The following is a 20,978-nucleotide window of genomic DNA, read 5'->3' on the forward strand; positions in this document are numbered from 1 at the left end:
TACTCAAGTTAGAAGGTTTGTCATGTCTTGTTTGAGCACTTTTCCTGATATTTCTCCTAAAACTCTTAAACGCTAACTTCTCACATTGAGGCATATATAGATATATTCGAATCATTTCAATCCAGGCTTTTCTATTTTATACGTTACGAAGGCCACTTTTATTTTAGCTCAAATATCTTATTTTTAATTATATCTTTCCTAATATGTCATATATTTATCTTAATATCCTTCTTTTCAATTATTTTATTAGAAAAATGCGAAAAATGTGAATTTAAATAACTATTTTGATAAATGAGAATAAATAATTTAAAATGGACGAAGTACATTTATAAGGTCTTTTAATTTCTCAAAAAAATAATCAGAAGTTAACAAATCTTTTTAGATATGCTAATAAATGCCTCCATATTTCCCAAGAAGACTAACATGGTTGTATGGTAAAGAGGTTCAACTTTATCAACCAGAGGTACAATGGAGTACTGATAAATATTCTTTCCTTCTTAATAAAAAAGTCTTGGATTTGAATCTCTTTAAATATGAAATCGTCTTTGTTAGGAAGTACTTTGCTCCTCGATGTGGGATTTTTTTATGAGAACACAAATTTAATGAGACTTCAATGTAGGTACAAGACATATATCGGGTGGGAACCAAAAAATAACAATTCAACTTTCACTTTAAATATGAACTAGAACATTAATTTCAAACCACTTTTTTAATTATATATTCGAAAACAGTAAATTTTACTTTAAGTCCTTTAATTTTTTGAATTTTCAATATTATATCTTTTTACCTTTTGAAAGGAATAATAAACTCACTTGATCTTAAATTAGTGATAAAAAATAAATAAACTCACTTGATCTTAAATTAATGGTAAAATATATACTCAATTGAGTTTGTACCACAAACGAATTGCTCTTTTCTTAATCAGAAATCTCAAATTTAAATAAAAAATGCTTCTCCTAAATAAAAATTTTATACGGTACAAATTCAAATTAATTAAACACTCCCGAATGTCGAACCAATAAAAAAACAAAACAAAAAAGTTTGTCCATCAAGTGGACTCAATAATGAAGGGACGAATGTGACAAGTGACATAATATAATAGTGAAAATTCGAAATAAGGTCGACAAGGGTAAAATTGTCAAATAAATATAATTTTAGTCCTAAAATAACAAAAAAGGGTTCATTATGATTTGGATAAGTTCAAAATTATCACTTGAATATATTCTCTTTTGTCAGAATTTATGTGTACGTGTCACTATCTAGGGAAGTAAATAATTTCTTATTTAATAATAATTTTAATTTTCTCAATCCTTTATTATGCATATTTTGAAACATTAATTATATTAATTTATAATATTTTTTTGAATAGTTTCTAAATATATAATATTTTATTAAAAATTTATACTCGAATTAAAAATCAGAATTGGATGTTTAGACTCTCATTTTTTAGTATTAAAGTTGAAAACTTGTTTTGATAAATTTAGCTCTTAAATTATGAAAAAAGGCTTTAGAATAAATTTTACATTTGAATATGTAAATTTTCTATTTTTTAAAAAATTTGGTTCATTTCTAAAACTAGAATCTAATGTAATATTTGCTATTTTTAGTGTCTGATGCAATTTATTAAATATGTTGCAATTTCTAACATTTTATGAGAGTTCTAAAAATATTTTTGGATTCTCTTCTTTTTTTTTACATTTTTGTAATAAAATGCATAATACAAAAACATCCTTAATTTGACTTCACCTCACATCTATGTATTTCAATTGTGTCCACACAATTAAGTACTTAAATTATAATAAAATTAAATAAGTAAACACATATCAAATCTCATGTAGGCAATGTGCATCTCATGCAATTTGCCATGTAGAATATGTGCACCTTACGCAATTACATGACGCGTGTACCTTAGGACACACGCGCATCTCATGTAATTTGTCATACAGGACAAGTGCGTCTCACGTAATTTGAGAAATATTTTTAAAAAATATAATATACACTAAGGTAGAGAGACTAGTTCCGATATAGGATCGAACTATTTTTGTCTTCTTTTTTTTCACATCAATCCTCCACACTTCAATTTTGGTAAAAAATATTATCAAGTTCCTGTACAAAACCCAAGAAAGAATCTTCCCCAAAATCCATTGTGGCCGTCCCAATATATACAGTTGGGTTTTTTACATCTCTCTGATTCCCTTTTTATCTCTTCCCCTTTTTCTCCTTCTTAAATAGGGTATATACCCCATTTTATGCCTATATAGCACAAGCCACCATAGCTAAATTTGGTGAATTTGATGATTTGGGTCGGTTAAAAATACGATCTTTCTAATACCCTTTTGAAATCTCAGCTCAGATTTGTAAGGTACCCCTTCAATTTTGTTTTCTGTTTGAAGGGTTCTTTAGTTTTCTCTTTCTTGTTGTTGTTGTTAATTGAATCTTGTTATCATCTGTTGTTTATGTTTATGGTGTTTCAGTTATTGCATTGTTGTTGCTGTTTTCTTATGAGTTGCTATGTTTTCTTTATTGTCATTTTCACTTTTCGTAACTACTTTGATTTGTTGTATTCGAGTCTGCTGTCTCTGGAAACAGCCTCTCCATTAGGCAGGGGTAAGGTATGACTCTCCACTTGTGGGATTTCATTTTGTTGTAATTGAATCTTGTTATCGTCTGTTGTTTATTGTGTTTTCGATAATTGCATTGTAATAAAAAAAAATTCATACCTTTTTTGATTTGGTATACTATACTTTGTGGAATTTCATTGGGTAGGTTGTTGTGGTAGTAATTGAATCTTGGGTTGATTAAGATATGTATGATGCACTTTTTAGGTGGGTTGGTAACTGACTTTTGGATTTTTGTGTTTGTTTATACTGCATTGGGAGAATTGTTTAAAGTCCTTTTGTTATCATTGTGTCAGCTTCTTTTTGCCTTACTTTTGGTCCTATCTTTGTTTTTAATGATGTGTATTTATTCCTGAATGTACTTTAAACATTGGGCTGATAAAATCTCATGATTTTCAGTGTATTTACATATACATATTCAGTTATATATCTGAAGTTTCTTTCAGTCAATAGGTTTTTCTTGCTGGTGTATAGGACATACTTATAGGGGTCAAGGTATGTGCATCAATTTCCCCCTTTGATTGCTTCTTTGTTAAATTTTGAAGTTGAAACTTCAAGTTTTGTGAGTGGAAGTCCCAGAAACCCAAAACCTCGTCTGAGCTAGTGTTTAGGACATACTATGACCAAACACTAGCGAATTCTGTGTTAATGCTTCATCTTGTTTTGTGTTATCTGCTCTTAGTAATTAAGTTTTAAGTTGTCTTTTACTGAGTGGTGAACTGAAAGTTGTATTGGTTCTTGTTGTTGGGAATTAGAATTTGGTTTCTTTGAGATTTAACACGTAATTTTCGACAGTTAGTTTGATTGTTAGGAACTTGTTCTGGAATTGAATTCCAAATGGGGATTGGTTTTGGTCTTTTGGTGTTGTTAATTGAGAGTTCAACTTGAAATAGACTTCAGTTTGGAAAGGTAAACATCATTGAGGTGTTGCTGTTTTATAGTGGAATAATCTATGGTGGCTTCATTGATTAAGGAATTCCTTGCTGTGATTGAGGAGTTTCCTTTGCCTCCTTATTTGTGGTTGGATATGGTTAGGAAATATTAAATTTTTTCTTTTAACTTTAAACTTAACTGGAGTTGAGAATTGTTACAAATCTCGAGTAGAAGGCTCTTTTTTTTTTTCCGAGTAGAAGGCTCATGCAATTGAATTGAATGAAATTTTGCACTGTTGCTGCTGAAATCTATATTAGTAGTAGTTGTTGTAGATCAGACTTATTGAGACTGAACTAAGTTTGAGTCTGGTTTTAGTTTGGAAAGTATTTAGTTCCACTGCTGTTTATTTTAATTAATGATTCTGGAGCTGCAAGGTTTGAATGAATCAATGCAGTAAAAACTTTAGATATGAACCATATATATGATATCCTAAACTTTAACGAAGTGTTAAATTTTGATTCCAGTATCTACGTGCAGTGTGCTATTTTCTATGAAAGTTTGGTCACATCATTATACTTGTGAAAATGTTCTTTGCTGTACATTGCTCCAACTAGATGAATGCCATAAGTTGAGGACTGATAATACGAACACCTTTGTTGTTAACTTTCTTCTTGTTGACATAGTCTATGTGGTGTAACATGTTCAGTTTTAATAGATCTCCGCAGAGGACTTTTCCAGTACCTCCAGTGTATCACTTGTATTTACTGAAACAAATCTACCGCTTGGCATTTGAAATCCCTAGATCCATGTTTATAGTTGCCTCCTCCTAGCTAGTGACACTGATAAATTTGTTTGAGCTGTGCATTTGTTGTTCTGTTTGTCGTTTTATGTATAAAGACAGAGTGCTACTAACTCTATCTGGGCTTATCATGATTTAGAATAAGCCAATGGCTCATATGGGACACATTAGACAGTTGGACTCATTTGGCTTGTTATTGAGTGACGATTTTATAAATCTGTTTTTCAGATGGATACGCAGAACCCGGAACATGGACGTGTAATTGAGGTAAGTGTTGACATAACAGGTCAAGAAAAGGGGACTAAAATCTGTGGTTCAGCACCGTGTGGATTCTCAGATGTTAACACCATGTCTAAGGATGCACAGGAGAGATCAGCATCCATGAGGAAACTGTGCATTGCAGTTGTTCTCTGCATCATTTTTTATGGCTGTCGAGGTTTGTCGGAGGTATTAAAAGCCAACAGTCTTGCAATTTTGACGGATGCGGCTCATCTACTGTCAGATGTTGCAGCTTTTGCAATATCCTTGTTTTCACTCTGGGCATCAGGATGGGAAGCTAATCCACGCCAGTCCTATGGTTTTTTTAGAATTGAGATACTTGGGGCATTAGTTTCTATCCAAATGATATGGCTTCTAGCTGGGATCCTTGTTTATGAAGCCATTGCCCGACTTATACATGATACAGGTGAAGTTAAAGGCTTCCTCATGTTTGTGGTGTCTGCGTTTGGATTAGGAGTGAACCTCATCATGGCACTCTTGTTAGGTCATGATCACGGCCATGGACATGGACATGGACACGGTCATGAACACAGTCATAGTCATGAAGAGCATGCTCATAGCCACAGTGATCATGAACACGGCCACGGTGAGCATACACATATACATGGAATTAGTGTTAGCCGACACCATCACCATAATGAGGGACCTTCGAACCGAGATCAACACATCCATGCACATGACACTGATCACACTGTGCCTCTACTTAAGGATTCCTGTGAGGGTGAAGGTGTTTCAGAAGGTGAAAAAAAGAAGAAGCAGCGGAATATAAATGTTCAGGGGGCTTATCTTCATGTACTAGGAGATTCTATTCAGAGCATAGGGGTCATGATTGGAGGAGCTATCATATGGTATAAACCAGAATGGAAAATCATTGATCTAATTTGCACTCTCATTTTCTCTGTCATTGTTCTTGCCACAACCATTAGGATGATTCGGAGTATTCTTGAAGTATTAATGGAGAGCACACCGAGAGAAATTGATGCAACAAGGCTTGAGAAGGGGCTTTGCGAGATGGAGGAGGTTGTTGCAATCCATGAATTGCACATTTGGGCGATTACAGTCGGGAAAGTACTCTTGGCTTGCCATGTCAAGATTAAACCTGATGCCGATGCTGACATGGTGCTGGATAAGGTTGTCGATTATATTAGGAGGGAATATAACATTAGCCACGTAACCATTCAAATAGAAAGAGAGTAGTGTGGAGGTAAAGTTTGTTTGGCTGTTGTACTGGTCATTTGCTTCTTTATTCTTTCGGATATTTGTTCAAACGGAAAACATCATCTGGCTAAGCGGTTCCAGTATCCGTTTCGTTTTAGTAAATCATGGTCTTTTAGCATGTTGGCTTGCTTTACTTCTCTCCTTTGTCCATGAAATCAATATCCTCAAGTTCAGTTTATGTTCTGTTTGGCTCTTAATTACAGCATAACACCATGGTTTGAAATAAAGTTGAGGTATCTAAGTATATCGTGTCCTTTTCATTCCGACGTTAATGTATGAGATGAAGAGTCAGCTTCCAATATTAAGTTTGTTGTTCCTCAATTGCTCAATGATAGACGTCAATTGTAAACCAATTGGTCATAGATTTGAATTCTACTTGGAGAGATTGTTTTAGTTTATATAGCTATTAGTACTTTTATAACTCGTACTATTTTATTTGAAAGTGAAATCATCCTTTACTCTCCACATGTATTTGAGGGTCATAGATGATTATCAGAGAGTGAAGGTTTGGGACTCAGACCACGATTGACTAGGACGGACTGTACACTGGTCTACAAATCGTAGATCCTGTCAATAGAAGAGGTCTTCGAGATTGATCAAACACTGCCTTCCACGAAAGGACTCCATGAGTCGTATAAGGGGCTACGATCCATATATCATGAGCCGTAGATATTATTGAACCTACTTTTTTTAGATTTGCTTTATTTAGGATTAGATGTCTATAAATACTTTTCTTAGGCTTTATTTTTTATTATTCATTCGTTTTTGGAGTTTGAGAATTATTAGCGAACTACTTTTGCTATAATTCTTGAATTCATTGACTTATAATATAATTTTTTATCTTTGATTATTACTTTGCAATTCAATTCAAGATTTTGGAATTCAAACGTTTATTTTGTAAGTTCATGATTTTTTTTAACTCAATTATTATGAATTGTGATCAAATAGTTATGAGTAGCTAATTCACTGGGATTATGGGAATTGGGAAAGATGAAGAATTAACAATGTAGACCTAATAACTAGTAATTCTTAAATAGTGTTCATGCATGTATTATTTTTCTGTCCGCTTTGATTGCTTTTTAACGGAGTCCTACGTTAGAACATGCCTTATTCTTACTCGCCGGATTAAGGGGGTAACGAATGGGAAAAGAGATTATGCAACGAAGATTTGAGGTTATTAACCCCATCTAATAGCTTGAACGGACCAAGGGATAACATATTTGGGATCAAGGGTAAGGGTTAGTTTATATAGCTATTAGTACTTTTATAACTCGTACTATTTTATTTGAAAGTGAAATCATCCTTTACTCTCCACATGTATTTGAGGGTCATAGATGATTATCAGAGAGTGAAGGTTTGGGACTCAGACCACGATTGACTAGGACGGACTGTACACTGGTCTACAAATCGTAGATCCTGTCAATAGAAGAGGTCTTCGAGATTGATCAAACACTGCCTTCCACGAAAGGACTCCATGAGTCGTATAAGGGGCTACGATCTGTATATCATGAGCTGTAGATACTGCCGAACCTCCTTTTTTTTTAGATTTGCTTTATTTAGGATTAGATGTCTATAAATACTTTTCTTAGGCTTTAATTTTTATTATTCATTCGTTTTTGGAGTTTGAGAATTATTAGCGAACTACTTTTGCTATAATTCTTGAATTCATTGACTTTTAATATAATTTTTTATCTTTGATTATTACTTTGCAATTCAATTCAAGATTTTGGAATTCAAACGTTTATTTTGTAAGTTCATGATTTTTTAAAACTCAATTATTATGAATTGTGATCAAATAACTATGAGTAGCTAATTCACAACTAGGGTTATGGGAAAGATGAAGAATTAACAATGTAGACCTAATAACTAGTAATTCTTAAATAGTGTTCATGCATGTATTATTTTTTTGTCCGCTTTGATTGCTTTTTAACGGAGTCCTACGTTAGAACATGCCTTATTCTTACTCGCCAGATTAAGGGGGTAACGAATGGGAAAAGAGATTATGCAACGAAGATTTGAGGTTATTAACCCTCATCTAATAGCTTGAACGGACCAAGGGATAACATATTTGGGATCAAGGGTAAGGGTTAGTAAAGCATACACTCATAGACGGACCAAATTACGTGGTGAAATTCACTTATTTAGGTTCCCATCCACCTAGCTAGGTGATACATAACTTATCGATCTTGCATGGTAGACACTAGACAAGGTTACTACTATAAGGTTTACTGAGTTAAGAACTCGTGGGGTCTTCGATTGATTTTACAAAAAAAAGAAAACAATTCTGTTACTTTGATAATTGTTACTTGCAATCATTTCAATTAATATTTGTTCTATGAAACTGCCTTTACGGAAATAACACGACTAAGAGCACAAGTAATAACAATTAAGCTAAGTTTGAACCTCATTTCTCGTGGGATTAGTTGGGGTCTTTATTTAGACAACGATTGCTTTATACTTTTTTTTGGAGGTGATCAAATTTTGAAGTCATTGCCGGAAGTAAGACTTAGATTAGATTAATTGTGTTATTTGACTATTAATCATTATTTACATTTTTGTTTTTGTTTTTGTTCAATACAACTTTTTCTTTCTGTTCATACATGTTGAAGTTCTAGTACATGTTAAATGTGCGGAGTCAAAACATACTCCTAATTCTATTTGATCTCGAAATCCAAAAAGCTCTTATGCGTGTGGTAAGACCGGTGGCCTTCAAAATCAAGAAGGAGTCGCAGAATGGACAAACAAGAGAATAATCAGTCATATCTTCTTTTGAGGTACCCAAGATGCACCTCAGAATGTTCATAACAATCAACTGACAGTGAGAGACCGCCCTTTACCTCCACCCAGACATAGATCCAAGATGTGCACAACTCAAAATTAATGTTCAACAGAATTCGGTACGTGGAACAAGACAGAATAGTTACACTACTTTTATATTCAAACTCGGTATAACCTCTGGATACAATTGTTTGCTATTTTAATTTCCAAGCAACGATAGAATTGCCAAGTTTAATGAGATTACATGTTCTTTTCTATCATAAACAAGATACATTTCTTACTTTGATAATAACTTTACCTCACTATGAAATGATTTTTTAGTTCTTTTCAATAAATTAATGGATTAAAACAAATAGTGTAGTATCATTAATAAAAACATAAGTCTTTAACTTTACATAATATAATATTATTGCTAACAATATTTATATTGATCAATATTAGATCAAGTTAATAGGATGTTAATCATTTATTTGCAATATATATTATTGGATGATGTTGTATGAAATTTAATTTACTAATATGAAGGTGTGGATAGTTTAATTCAAAATTCTAAAGTATAATCTAATATAAAAACTACGCACTTTTTTCTGTAAAGTTTTTTTTTATTATTTATTTTTATTAGACTTTTATATAATTTAAGCAAAAAGAAACTACAAAGATCCTTATTAATTAAAATTTAAGGCTTCTTTAGCCTCTCCTTGAGTCACCCTTATGTTAGACGTAGAAAATGAACCATATTTGATTGATGGAACAAGAGATAATCACTTTTTGTGACAATAAATTTTCATAAGATTAGAGATATCTGATAATTGTCTTGTAATCATTTTAATTTTTTCAACAAAGAAAAAGAAGAAAGACTTATATTCGGGATGAAAAGACTATTGTATGTATCATGTGTCATATAATTAAAAAATGTAACTAGTTATTACTATGTTGACTAGTTTATCTTTATAAAGTTATGTATATTTGAAACTTTGTAATCGCAAATATTTATTTATTAGGGTAACCACAATCAAAGAAAGATATCAATTAATTAGGTTAACCACAACCAAAAAAAGAGATCAATTAATTACCATGGCTATGCCTATATATATATATATAGTTGTAGCCCCGTGTCTACAACTACCTATATCGAGAAGATAACACCTTTCTATCCACTATGTGTTTCCCTCCGATGCTAATCTCAACCATCTTAACATAATAATTATTATTATCTAACATCTTAACACCGTTCATACGATTGATACAAAAAAGAAAACCCCTCCTATTTGTGTGGCTACCAACTCCATACCGTACCCTAAATCAAATATATCACTATACTCAAACCCAAATTCATCCAAATTTACAGTATTATATCTACTTCACCCAAAGATTACGTTTGGGAACACTCTCTAGTGATGGGTTTGAAAGAATCAAAGGCATCATGCGAAAGCTTATAGTTGCAAATCAGGATAACATAAATCAGAAGACAAAGAAAAGCATAGTCAAGTGACCTATATATTGAAAACTTAATTAATATAAAAAAGCATAAACATGTTGGGAGAAAATCTCCCCCTATACAAAACTCGGTTACATTGTGGATGCTCTTGCCGTGTTTTTTGGTATGAGAAGAGGAGTATTCCATTTATAAAGTTCCAAAAAAAAAATCTAAGGAAAAAATAACCAAATATATATGGAAGACAATTATATATATTTTTCTTTTAGAAAAAAGTAAAAACAATTATTGTAATGTTTTGACTTTTCTTTGAGGGAAAAGTAAAACTCGAATATGGTAAAAAAATCAGGACAAAATCATAACATTCCGCACTCATTGTCATGAGGTTGTGAAATGAAGAGTCCCCTTACTAAGAGTTTCGATAGATAAACTACCATCTATGTATTCTACTTTGATTGATATTTTTTTTCATTATAATTAACCTAATTATGCAAGATTAGTGATAAAATAATATGAAAATGTTACAATCAAGAAGAAGGTTGGAGGTAGTTTGCAACTTACTTTGTGTGCTTCTTGCATTCCACAACATATTCCCTTAGTTAATCTGAAAAACAAAATTTATGAAATCATCAATCAACAAATGAGCGAACTGTCCGTTTTGACGTGTGTTTTTAGAGAAGATTCCTTTTGGTGTTTAGAATTCAAAAGATGTCTGTTTTTGTGTCGGACTCCCTAGTCAATCTAAAAAACAAATTTAGCAAATCATCAATCAACAATTATATGCATTCCATTCATATATATTCCATATCGGCACGAAGGTAGTTGATTTTTTCTCTTCAAAAGTATATAGTGTTATTAGTTGATAGTATATTATTGGTATCATACAATTCTATATGTTCCTAAGGGCTAAGAATTAATTATTGTTTGTTTCAAAAAAGTATTTTATCTTATGCATATATTATTGTCTCAACATTTAAAGGTGCAGTCTAGTAATAAAAAGATGAATGTAAGTTTTTGGTGGATCATGCGGATCGACTCGATCCGAACCTAATTTGCTTTATTTAATTTCTTAAGAAAAGATTTAAATAAATGGATAAAGTTGTTTTTGAAAAGAAAAAGGAACGGTTAAGAAGTTGTAACTGTTCAAACCTAAAATGAGACCTCTTCTTTTCAGAACCAATGCACGATAAAACGTGAGAAAACATGGAAGACGTGCAAAAGAAAAACAGAGAAAACCAAAACGTTGTCCTTTTTGTCAATATTCAATCGACACACTTGCAGACACTCAGTTTGTGAATAAGAACAATCTTTTGTTTCCTTATGATTCAAAGAGAGAATTGGAGCAATTCGTTTTTGATAGCGAAATCAACATCAACAATTTTTCATTGCAAGTATTAAGGTACACATCTTGTTGTTATTCTTCTCTTAAATTTCTTTCAATTAAATTACTTGATACACATTATTGAGTAAAAGTGATAGTCATTCGTATAATTAATCAATGAAATTATAAAGTAAATGTCATTGTCCAATTGCTAAACAACTTGGCATTTGAGATATCCAAGATAGTTCAACGAAACTAAAGATAATAAGAAGTTGAACAAATTTGACTTTTTGGAATAGTGAAAATGTGTGTGAGAAACATGTTTAATTATTTAATCCTTAATTAAAAGAAAATTCTTCGAATTTCTTGAGTATAATTAATTAATTAATGGATTATAGGATCATCTTTATATAGAGTTGTCATTTGTCAATAATTTTAAAAAAATCTTACTTGATATCTTGATTTGATCATTTCTATTATTATTTTTATAATAACTAATAAGGGAAAAAAAAAAACTTATTTAATTTAAATTCAATATTTAGAAGAGGTTTGAACTTTGCTTTTGATCGCATCAATGTTTCTTATATTCCTCAGACTAAATTATTGAATATTAACGTTACACGATTAATATTGTACATTTATTTTTTAAGCATAATTATTTAGTAATCTAAATTCATTGACCTTCTCAGATTTTAATTTGTTTAATTTTAAGAGTTCAAAATCAAAATCTTTAACTAAGAAAGAAAAAATCTTATTGATTTCATCAAAATCTTTAATAGTTATGTTGTACATCCAAATTTTACTATTTCCACACTTATATATTGTTAAATTTATTTTATGAAAATTAGCAATTAAGTCATAATACCTAACATAATTAGTCAAAATAACAACACCTTTTAAAAATATTTATTTAAAATGGTAGAATGACAATATTTTTATAAAAATAATATGTATTCAGATTTAGTATTTTAAATTAATTTTATTTATGGAAAGAGTCCTATATTGGACCAAAATATATACCAATAACCGTTTAAAGTGGAAAAAAAAACTAATACCATTAACCTTTTCATGTTTTCATCACCATTCACGTTTCTTCCCCACATTTCATGTTTCAAGTTTAGCTTTCTTCAAGGTGCTAAATTTTTGTTCATCAAGAAATTTTCTTTATTGTTAAACGAAATCTCTTTATTAATTCAAGCAGATTTCTCGGTTGGCAAGGTAATTTCCATCATCCATTTTGATTTTTTTTGTTTGATGTTTAAAGCACCGATTCTAAACCTTACGAATTTCCAGTCGAATTTTCCATTTTTTTATGTGATTTTGTTTAAATATTCATCATATATTTATGATTTTCAAATTTTTTTCAAATTTTTTGTGATTTTATTTTAATTTTTCAGATTTTGTAGATTCTAGAAATTCATATATATGTTTATTTTGTTTTGATATTTAATACATTTTAATATTTGATAATATCGAAATTTGCTTTTAGGGTTTTAGATTTTGGGGAAAGCATCTGATTGTCTACAATGACTGATTCAATCAGAATTACTAGAGGTATATCAAATAATATTCAAAAATTTTGGGGAATTTTCCTCATTTGATTTGTGTATTACCCAAGGGTTGCTCGAAAAAATGACCAAATAATATTCAAAATTTTGGGAAATTTCCCTCATTTTTTGGTGTGTTAATATACATTAGTTTTTGTATTGCTATGGAACCCTTCTAAAGTTTTCCAATCCTGATTTTATTAATGTAAAAACTCTTGAAGTTTTGGTTCAGTGTTTTTAGTTAATATAATTTTAATGTTTTGATGTTCTGGTTTTATATTCATGTGTATATTGTACAGGTCTTAATCATTTTGCAGGTATATATCCTGCATACTTTGGTTACAAAATAGTACGGAACATAAAACATCAAAAAATGAAAAATCCAATATTTAATTGTATTCAGAATTTATCACAAATTTTTTACGACTCTATCCCTATGTTGTTATTAATTACATTAACTTTCTGGGATACAAAATAATTTCTGTATTTTAAAAAACAAAAACAGCTTCCATAATGGGATACAAAAAGATTGTATGCATTCAAATAAAAAGAAAACATCTATGAAACTAAAAAAAAATCAAACACTTTCAAGCGTTATGCATCATATATTGGATACAAAACATCCAAACAAAACATTTGACCGGATGTGTGTTTTATAAGCATAGCCTGCTGTGTGTTTTATAATCACTGTGGCAATCGTGATGTAGTAAGGTAAAAGACATTTGGCCGGATGAATTATGGTTGGTTTTCTAAAGTTATGAAGTTCTAGTTTTATTATTGTAAAAACTCTTGAACTTTTTTTTTCTTCATAATTTTAATGTTTTATATTTATTAGTAATAAGTCATTTTTTGGTATTCATGTGTATACTCTCTGCAGTTTTAATCACAGCAGTATTAGCAAGATAAGTTTGATGAAAACATAATATATAAAATTGCTATGAATACATTATAAGAAGGGAATACAAAATGATATTGAAATACATCATGATGTTTGGGATACTAACTGTTATTGAAATACATCATGAATTTTTGTAATATAAACTTATCCAGAGAAATAGTAAGTATAATTTTAAAGTCAAATAATAATAATATAACAACACTTGATATTGAAATATAAATACAATTTAGTTTGAATACAAGTTATTGTATTTGTTATGTTTTTCACCAAAAATGTATTTTCAGTATTATTTTATTTTACTACTAATTTGTATTTATATTTTTTTGTGACTCATACAATTTTACACATACAATTTAAAGTAAATACACGTTAAATACAACAAATATAAAATAAATTAATAACATGGATATGAATACATTTCGAGTGAAAACATATACAAAGAATTCCAGGATAGTAAATATATAAAACAGAGGGCATTAGAATTTGGGAAACAATTCCACTCTAATAAGATATAAAATTGAAGCATCATCAACTAAACAATACACGGTCCATTCCTACACGAACGCCTATTGTGCCCCTTAAACCCACAAGTACTACAAGAATTCTTGCTCTTCTTCCCATATAGCTCGTTGTACGCCTTGTCACGATACTTCTTGGATGGCCTTCTAGGTAGCTTTTTGTGCTTTGGAGGCCGCACTATGTCATCCTTAATATACCCAGGTACATTCCACTCGTTTTGATCATGTAAGGGAGTAATTGGAATGATGTATGTATCCAACAAGTTACTTGGCTTGTACATGTCGGAACAATATGGTCCAACATCAAAATGTTTCTTCTTTAAAACGGCCCAAGCATGCGAACATGGTATTTTATCCAATTGAAACCTCTTGCAAGTACAAGTTTTATTTTCCAGACAGACAATATAGGTTCTACCTTCGTGATGAACACTGTACACATAATTATTTGATGGTACAATCTATAACAAATCAGCTATGTTATGAACACTATACATATAAAAAATCAGCTATGATATATAATGTTGATAAACATATAAAATATAACAACATACCTTCATACGTAATGATGCTTCTTCATTAGAAACAAGCATCTCTTGAGGTTTACCACAAAGTGTGGTGAAAGTATGTGAAGCAGACATATGATTTTTGAAATTCCATCTTGCAAACATCTGTCTTACTTCCTCAAGAAAATCGTATACTGGTAATTTCCTTGCTTCAACCAGACAAGCATTTATGCACTCAGCTATGTTTGATGTCATAACAAATCCTCAATCAACTGTTGCATATACCCTAGCCCATTTTTCATAGCCTGCCGATTTCAAGTAATTCTTTACACGAACATCAACTTGTTCAACCTTTTCAATCGGTTTATAGAATTCATATTGTTTGTACGCCTTTTTCATTCCATAAAAAACTTTCGAAAGACTATTATGTGACTTTTTAAATAGTGTTTTCACATTTTTTCACATATGCCAAGTGAAGGCATAATGAGGGACTCCATCAAATACCCTTGAAACTGCCTTTATAATACTCTTGTTTCGATCGGATACAACACACATGTTATCTTTAACTCCATGAGCTACTTTAAACTGTTCAAAAAATCAAGTCCAGGATGCATCATTTTCCGAATCAATAATGCCATATGCTAGCGGCAATATATTTCCTATACACAGAACATTAATAAAATTATTACTTCATAAAGAAATACAATTTTAAGTATCGAATCAAATTGCATATATTATAATTCGAATACCTGCTCCATCAACAGTACTCGCAGAAACAAATGTACCATTATACGTTCCCGAGATGGCCGCCATCAACTACGACAATTGGTCTACAACACTCAAAACCTTTTATGAACGGGAAGAGAGAAATAAAAAGATACAGAAACTGATTTTCATCGATTTTCTTCATCCTTATATGTTATCCATGGTAGGTAGTGTCCAACATGTATAAGTAGCTCGACAATTTACTATAAGATCCAGATGGTGTCCCACTTAAAGAAATTACAATTTTTTCCTTAGCCTTTCATGCCACTGCGTAGGATACATCTACTCCAAGAGCTAGGCTGACATCTTGTTGTATATCCTTTGGCGTTAACTTCCTTTTATGATCAACTAATTTGGGTTGGATCATACCTCCAATAAGATTGCTTGTTGCCTGTTGTTGATCATACACCTTATCTTTCAATGGACATGTTTGCTCATCTACAAATTTTCTAATTCTAAACATTCCAGATTTATTGATACTTGACGACTTCAACATCCATCCACATTTCTCAGATACACAAACAAGTGTATAACTGTTTGAATATTATACTATTAGAATTAGTATAATACAAATTAAATGTTGATATTATGTAAAAAAAAACATATTGAAAATACAATTATAAGAGAAATCCAACCCAAATACACATACCATGTTTGACTTGATCTGTTCGTTCTCCATTGGAATCTATGCTCAATTGCGTATTGCGTCATCACAGCTTTTAAAGTTTCCTTGTCCTTATAAACTTGATCTTCCAATACTACCTTATGTTTGGTGTTTGTAATAATGTCGCAATTCATGTAATCGCTATTGTTCGGCACACTAAGCACTTATGCTTGTGTATCAACTATATCTCCTCCATCTATTCCACACATTTCAAATCCATCTTCCAAAAAATTTCTATCAGCCAATTCACAATCATTCACAAATACGGATACACATAGAGGATACTTTGCCAATTCCTTGTTATCTTTCTTCAAAATTTCAATTTCAAGAATCAACCAACGGAAAAATTCGTAGCCCAGGTGACTCACAGCCTCCCTCACCCTCACACCCATGTCGTTGTGTATTTCCAAAGGTGCATTACTATCCTCTATTTTATACCTAAGTTTCACACTATTGAAGCTCAAATCAACACAAATTTTCTTAGAAACAACATCTAATAATTCTCTAAATGTCGCATATTCTTTTATCACAATTGCTTCTATAGTGTAATCAACGTAGCAATTATCTTCGTTCCACCTCCCAGCATGCATGACTAGAAAACTAATGCTTCTCATAACTACATTAACAAATATATATTTGATAATCACATATTTGCGGTATTCTAAAACAAAAGAAAAATTGTATCCAATAATCATTTACATAAATGTAATGTGCGCTCAAACATCAATAGCTTCAAAAAGAAAAAATATAGAACACGCACTCATGTTTAATATTTAATTAAATCCAATATTTAATTGTATCCAGAATTTACAGAAAGGCAACAAATATTAGTATACAATTCTTAATTTATTTATGATTTTTAACCTTTTTAAAGTTGTATGCATACATTAACACCAGCTTCAAAACAAAAAAAATATACAATTTCATATTGTTAATATTTACATTAAACATAATGGGATACAAAAAAGATTGTATGCATTCAAATAAAAAGAAAACAACTATGAAACTAAAAAAGAATCAAGCACTTTCAAGCCTTATGCATCATATATTGAATCATGTGCTTTTTCTTGATTTCAATGAAACTGACGTCGGAATTTCAATAAAATTTCAAACCATACAAAGATTTCACCGATTCAAAATAAACAACAAAAAAAAATACCTGATGTCGAAATTTCTTGTATTCAATGGAACTGAAGAAATTATAGTGGTGGAATTCGAAAACATCCGCTTTAAGACTATGCCGAATTCGATTCGAAGAAGCTAGGAATATTATCAATTGAATGATTAGGAAGACAAAACTTTTTTTGCAATTTTTTTTTTTGGAATTATTAAGAATGGAAGAGCAAAAAAACGCTCCACAGAAATAATGGCAACATCCCCGCTTTTCAAAACGTAACTGAATAAGTTTTAAAATCGTTTTTTCCTTTTTTGATGTTTTATGTTCCATGTTTTTTTCTATTTTATTATTAAGTATTTGTATTCTCTCAAATTAAACAAAATAAAATAAATACATAACTCATCCTTTTAACAAACTAAAATATTGTCATTTTTAATAAATAGTTAAAATGTTGCTAAGGAGTCCTACTAAAGACTAAAATATTGTTGTTTTGCTAATTTTCCCTAATAAAAAAGAGCTTATTTTAAACATTCGAAATTCAATAATAATCGCTTTGAATTGGCATCAAGCCATCAAGTAAGCCTAAAAAAAATAATTTTCTCAATGAAAATATTTTTCTTTCTTAAATTATAGAGATGCAAATGTTATGATTAAATTAAAAATGATTGTATTCGTCATAAAATGTAAAGACTAAAGAGCATGGAAAAGAAAAGGACTCTTGAAATGATTTAATCTTATGTTAATCTATAAATACACCGAATCGTCATTAAAAAAGTTAGGGGCATTGCAAAACACTACTTTATCGAAAAAAATCTACCTTTTAGGTATTAATACATTAAGTTAATTTATTTTTATTTGAAATAATAATGGCATAAGTTAAAGCTTAAATAAAACAATGAAAATTCATATATCCTATACTAAAGTATTTTGGGACAAATGCATAGTTTATTGTAATGATCATAAGAAGATATTTAAATGATCTTTAATCTCATCATCACCTGTTTTACTTAAATATCATTTTACTTTCATGGCGGAGTTAGCAATTTCATGATCGACGTTTAAAAATTGCACAACAAAAACTTATTTTGAAAAGTGATTTCTTTTTATTGCTACTGAGATTCGAACATGTGTTATGTCAAAAGTGTTCAAAATATGTTATTAAATTATTCTGTGTATCATTTTACTTATATATATACTTATTTTTCTCCAATAAAAAATGTCCAATTGAATACCCTGACAATCACGTAGCTCCGGCCCTGTTCTACCTATTGGGACAATAACTAAAAACAATAGATTAAAAAAAGTACAAATGTTTCTTCTTTGTTTTGTTTTTTTCTGAAAAAACAAACATAAAATATTTTGAAATAAATTGAATTAGTCAAAGCAATTAATATTAGGGACCGACCATTTTTTGTAGTACCAACTCAAAAGTTAGTGCTCACATGTGCTGTGCTACTTTCAGTACAACCTGGAAATGTTCAATTTATGTGTAAAGTAGGGCTTGTAATATTAGATTCAGATCTTGATTTAAAAATTAGGTGAAATTAATTAAAATTATCTCTAAACAACAATATTTAAACTAAATAAGCACAATTAAATATTACTCCCTCTGTTTAAAAAAGAAGGGAAAATTGTATATAATAGCAAACTATTAATTCAAATTAAATGTTATAAATATAGTTTGATTTAATTGTACCTCATAGCAAACTGTCGTTATTTCACCTCTCTCCTGGTGAATCTCGCTCGCCACTCTCGTCTCTCCCTCGCCTCTCTCATTCTCTCCTCGCCTCTCTCATTCTCTCCCGTCGCCTCTCTCGTTTTTTATACAAACGCAAGTGTATAAAGCGAGAGAAAATTGTATATATACATATATTTTCGTTCCCCTCTCTCCCCTCTCCCCTCTCCCAGATCTCGCTCGCCACTCTCCCAAATCTCGCTCGCTCACTCGCCTCTCTCACTTTATACAATTGATCTTTTTGTATATGTATACCAAAGCAGATTATACAACTGCTTTCTTTTGTAGATGTATAGCCAAATATACATATTTATGTTTGCTATGGAGCGCAATTATGCAAACTTTGCTATAGCATACAAATATGAATTTTGTGTTTTCTATATGTGAAAGTTGCTCAAAAAAGAATGACCCCCTTTTCCTTTTAAGTATGTTTAAAAAAGAATGGCCTCTTTCTTTTTTTGATAACATTTTAATTTCAACTTTTCACGTGACATGTTTAAAGGCCACAAGATTAAAGGGCAATTTTGTACATTTGACATAAACTTTAATTTAGGACCACAAAATTCAAAAGTCTTCTTTATTTCTTAAAATTTGTGTCAAGTCAAATTAGGCCACTATTTTTGAAACGGAGGGAGTAAGATTTTTGCACAGATAACCCCTACTTGATAGGGGTGTGCATCAATCGATTCGTTCGATTCAATTTTATGTATTATTGATTTTGTTTATCATTTTTTGGTTTTTAAATATGCTAAATCAATAACTAAACCAATAACATATATATTTTTTAATCAATTTTTGGTCCTTTACGGTTCGATTTTCAGTTTAACCAATAAAAAAATGCTTATATAATAAATATATGGTTTTTCCAACAATTTAGCTCAACAGGATAATAATGTAACTAAACCAATAACATATATTTTTTAATTAATTTTTGGTCTTTTACGGTTTAACCAATAAAAAAATGCTCATAAAATAAATATATAACTTTTCCAACAATTTGACTCAACAAGATAATAATATAATTTTACATAATGCTCATAAAATAGAAGCACTAATAATTAACACGAATAGTTAAAGGCAAAGGTAATACTTAATAAGGCGTTGATATTACTATTTAATATTTATGTATTTTTTTAGGTTCGATTTATCATCTATTCAATTTTCGAACACCCCTACTACTTGAGATTAGTATTTAATTCGCAAGACATGAGTTTAATTTTTTTTTACCTTCTCAGACAACATTATGTTAAATATATTATTGTTATTATAGAGTCAGTAGAATATTTATGGAAAAAAATAACATATGGAATAGTTAAATTGCTACCAAACTAAGCCGAAGTACTATAATTAAGGAGAAAAATTCTTATTACTAGTATTGACCTTATAATTTATGTGTATGTGAAAATGTGCCACTTAAATAGAGTCAAACTTAAGTACTAAATTAGATTTAGCTAGCGTTTGGCCATAGATTTCCAAATATTTTTGACAAATATTATTTGGATGAAAATTTGGGTGAAATTTTACCATGTGTTTGGTCATAGTATTTGGGAAATATATTTCACTTTTTTAGAAAATATGATTTATACTCATAAGTTTTAAAAATTATCAAAACAAACCATAAGTTTGTATTACAAATCAATTGGATCTTCATTGTAACAAATAACAAGTAGTGTCCATGACACTAGAGCAATGTGGTTGTTTGGAGTGAGTGCAACAAGCATCATTCCATATAGGGGTATACATGACCGAGTTGGTTCGGGTTTTTCAAATATCAAATCAAATCATTTGTGTAAAAATTTTAAATTTATAAACCAAACCAAACTAATAAAATTCAAATTTTTTCGAGTTTTTCAACCTTGGGTTGGTCCGGGTTTTTCAAATACCAAACCAAACCATTGCGTCGAATTTTT

General features: G+C 30.5%; 2 protein-coding genes across 3 annotated transcripts; one reads left to right on the plus strand and one right to left on the minus strand.

Moving 5' to 3' along the window:
• Positions 1-2,101: 2,101 nt before the first annotated feature.
• On the plus strand, positions 2,102-6,159 carry LOC102592960 (metal tolerance protein 1-like). Of its 2 annotated transcripts, XM_006359474.2 has the most exons (3): positions 2,102-2,362; positions 3,065-3,113; positions 4,519-6,159. In XM_006359474.2, the coding sequence occupies exon 3, from the start codon at positions 4,519-4,521 to the stop codon at positions 5,764-5,766; it is 1,248 nt and encodes a 415-aa protein (XP_006359536.1). In that variant the 5' UTR covers positions 2,102-2,362; positions 3,065-3,113; the 3' UTR covers positions 5,767-6,159. The 2 variants fall into 2 exon arrangements, with proteins under 2 accessions (XP_006359536.1, XP_006359535.1); XM_006359473.2 differs by lacking the exon at positions 3,065-3,113 and having other exon boundaries at positions 2,103-2,362.
• Positions 6,160-14,298: 8,139 nt separating this feature from the next.
• LOC107063041 (uncharacterized) lies at positions 14,299-15,042 on the minus strand. The gene is made up of 2 exons (XM_015314441.1): positions 14,836-15,042; positions 14,299-14,742 (listed from the first exon to the last, which is right to left on the minus strand). Exons 1-2 carry the CDS (start codon positions 15,040-15,042, stop codon positions 14,299-14,301), a joined length of 651 nt encoding a protein of 216 aa, XP_015169927.1.
• Between the last annotated feature and the right edge of the window lie 5,936 nt (positions 15,043-20,978).

The sequence above is a fragment of the Solanum tuberosum genome, unplaced genomic scaffold (genome assembly GCF_000226075.1).
Source record: "Solanum tuberosum cultivar DM 1-3 516 R44 unplaced genomic scaffold, SolTub_3.0 scf00300, whole genome shotgun sequence".
In the NCBI taxonomy this organism is placed as follows: domain Eukaryota; kingdom Viridiplantae; phylum Streptophyta; class Magnoliopsida; order Solanales; family Solanaceae; genus Solanum; species Solanum tuberosum.